General features: G+C 35.7%; 1 protein-coding gene across 1 annotated transcript; it reads left to right on the top strand.

Annotated features, from left to right (window-relative positions):
* The first annotated feature begins 566 nt into the window (after positions 1 to 566).
* Positions 567 to 2,109, top strand: LOC130712467 (WRKY transcription factor 22-like). Its single transcript, XM_057562299.1, has 3 exons — positions 567 to 1,004; positions 1,212 to 1,312; positions 1,401 to 2,109. The coding sequence occupies exons 1-3, from the start codon at positions 567 to 569 to the stop codon at positions 2,107 to 2,109; spliced, it is 1,248 nt and encodes a 415-aa protein (XP_057418282.1).
* The last annotated feature ends 1,041 nt before the right edge of the window (positions 2,110 to 3,150 follow it).

The following is a 3,150-nucleotide window of genomic DNA, read 5'->3' on the forward strand; positions in this document are numbered from 1 at the left end:
TAAAAACCTCCTAAATCTCTGAGAAAAGAACAGAAAAGATAAGAACAAAAATAATTTCAGTATCTTTTCTTTCTGATCTCTATCCTTATCCAATTTTTATTGTTTACTTTTCAATGCAAATGAATAATTTTATTTGATACATTCATATCTACATTATCTTCCATCACATTTTGACTCATTTTTTCTTCTTATCACATCACTTATCATATATGTTATTTCTCTTTATTCTATTCATATCTCTCTTCGCTGAGTGTGGGTTTACTGAATTTTTTTTCTATCACATCATTTATCATTTCTCTTATTTTCTCACTTATATTTTTATCTCTATATCAAGTGTATTTGGGGAGAACGAACAATTTTCCTATAAATAATCAAGAATTTCCCATGGTATGTGCTCCATCCCCAAATTGCTTGGTTCAAATTATATCTCTCTCTCTCTCTCTCACACACATACACACACACCCTAATTCCTCCCAAAACACAACACCGTTCTTCAACACACACACACACACTGTGGTTAAGTGAGAATTTCTGGACATACCCAGAAATCCAAATTATTCTCTCAGATGTCTAGTGAGGACTGGGATCTCTTTGCCATTGTTCGTAGCGGCAAAGATGTCACATTTGTTGCTTCAAACACCAATAGAGAAATTTCACCCAACACAGTCACAAATTCCATATCCCCTCAGGAAACCACAACCTTTTTTCCAATTAGACAAGAAAATGACTCATCCTCTTTTTATGATATTGTGCAACCTAGAACCAATGGGATCCAAGAGCTACGCCAAGCGCTAATGAATTTCATTAACCCCACCACCACTACTACGACCACCACAATCTTTAACACTAACGGTAATGTCATTCTCAATCCTAACTCTACCTTATCTAACCTTACAGGAATCTATGGACAACAACAGATACAGCAAGGCCTCCATCATCCTGTGGCTCTACCCACTCATGTTCCCCAAACAAGTCCTATTGCTCAGCCAAACATCCAACACCAAGTACCCTAAACCAATTATGTGGCTTCGTCAAAGACCAATATCCAAGAACCCAAACCAAGGTAAAATATTAATATTTTACATATTTAAAATCGATCATTAATCAATCTCATTACAAAAAAAAAACTGAATTTTTTTACAACCATAATGTCCTATGGCATTAATGAGAAGATACATTGTACATTTACTTTATCTAGGTTAACCGAACAGATGAAAACAGTTCGGCATGTGACCGCTGACAAAATAACAGCTGATATGTGGGAATGGAGAAAATATGGACAAAAACCCATCAAAGGTTCTCCGTATCCAAGGTACACATACGTTATTGAAACTTTAACACATTTAAATATGAAGATGCAGCTGAGTAGTAATACTTGAGAAAGTTGTCATTTGTTTCAGGAGTTATTACAAATGCAACAACATGAAAAAATGTGACGCGAAAAAGCAAGTAGAACGAAGCAGAACGGACCCGAGCATGTTTATTGTGACATACATCGGAGATCACGATCATGAGAAACCGCTTCTTCGGAACATGCTTTGCAAAACCTCAAGGGTCAAGCCATTAACGACCCATTTACCTAACACCTCGCAAACCAAGGCACCCACCAACACTGGGAGCGTTAGGTTATCGAGTATTCCTCCCATGCTGGTGTCAGATCTGCTAGAGAATGGTGACAAAACAGTTAACCATAGCGAACTTGAAGGCCCTGACATGGAAATAGAACCTAAATCAGTCTCCGATGATGATGATGACATTCTAATACCCATATCAGATCTGCTGGAGAATGGTGACAAAATGGTTAACCATGGAGAAGCCGAAGGCCCTAACTCGGAAATAGAAGCTAAATCAGTCTCCGACGATGGTGATGACACTCTAGTACCCATATCATATCTGCTGGAGGACGATGACAAAATGGTTAACCATGGAGAACCCGAAGGCCCTGACCTGGAAATAGGACCTAAATCACTCTCCGATGAGGATGATGACATACTAATACCTAACTTTGCTGCCATGTCAAACATCTTCGAAATGGGATATCAATCTTTTGATGGTGGAGTCACTCACATGGGCGAGTCAGATCCTAATTGCACGCGGTGGTTGATCTAAACCATTGGAAGTTTTGAATTTTTCTGCTTTTAGGGAGAGAGTCACCTTAGAGGGTAAAGTAATTCATCAAAGCCATTGGTTACGATGACTTACTTTTCTTTCTAAAGTGTGTCATTCACATTAGAGAAGTCAAATATATTCATCTTCTTAATTTCAATAGTTTATTTCATAAATTATATAGTGTTGTTATTTTGGCAGAGTGTCCATCAAATTCCATATATTATGCCCAAGATGTCTAGGATTATAGAGTTATCCAAGTTCTTCCTATAAGTGTATTTTCAATTATTTATTTATGTATTATGAATACATAAATAAATTGTGTTTTCTTTAATTGTGTTTTTAATCTCTTTTTTTAGCAATGGATGTGATCAAGTTGTGATCACTAACAATGTTTCATCCTCGCTCTTCATTTCTAGAGTACAAAATCAAGATTTTCCTTTGAGCATTTCGCTACAAGCTCTTGAGTGGGCCATCAAACACTTGTTGGACAAGCAAATTATAGCACAAACCCCTAAATATTTTTTATTTTATTTTGTAGAAGCATGTCTTTTGTTTTAATCTGGAATATTTTTAATTATATTTAAGCCACACAAATTCATTTTCAACATTTTAATATGATTCTTTCAAAAAACAAATATTTTGAAGTCAACATGGTGATGGACGAGATTTTGGTGCCATGGGAGAGTGGTCGCCGAAATTTCAAAGAGAAAAGATATGGTGGAGATCTTGTTTTGATTGTTGCACCTATTTAGGAGGAAGATTGGGCTTTTAAAAGGAAAGATGGAGTTTTGCACAATAAAAGGAATTTATTTGTTTTAAAATTAAATGATTATTCATTTTTTTTATTTCAAAAGATAAAGCTTTAATTTTATTTTTCAAATATTAAGAGATGTTATTAGGATTTATTGTGATTGAGAGAAAGTTTTGCAAAACCCTAAACCTAGTACTGGTGGCCGCGGCTATATAAGGAGAAAAAGTGGAGAATTTTCTTTTCTTTTCTAGTCAAGAGAGTTGAAATAGAAAGGCACACAAACCCTCTTC

The sequence above is a fragment of the Lotus japonicus genome, chromosome 4 (genome assembly GCF_012489685.1).
Source record: "Lotus japonicus ecotype B-129 chromosome 4, LjGifu_v1.2".
NCBI classification, from domain to species: Eukaryota; Viridiplantae; Streptophyta; class Magnoliopsida; order Fabales; family Fabaceae; genus Lotus; species Lotus japonicus.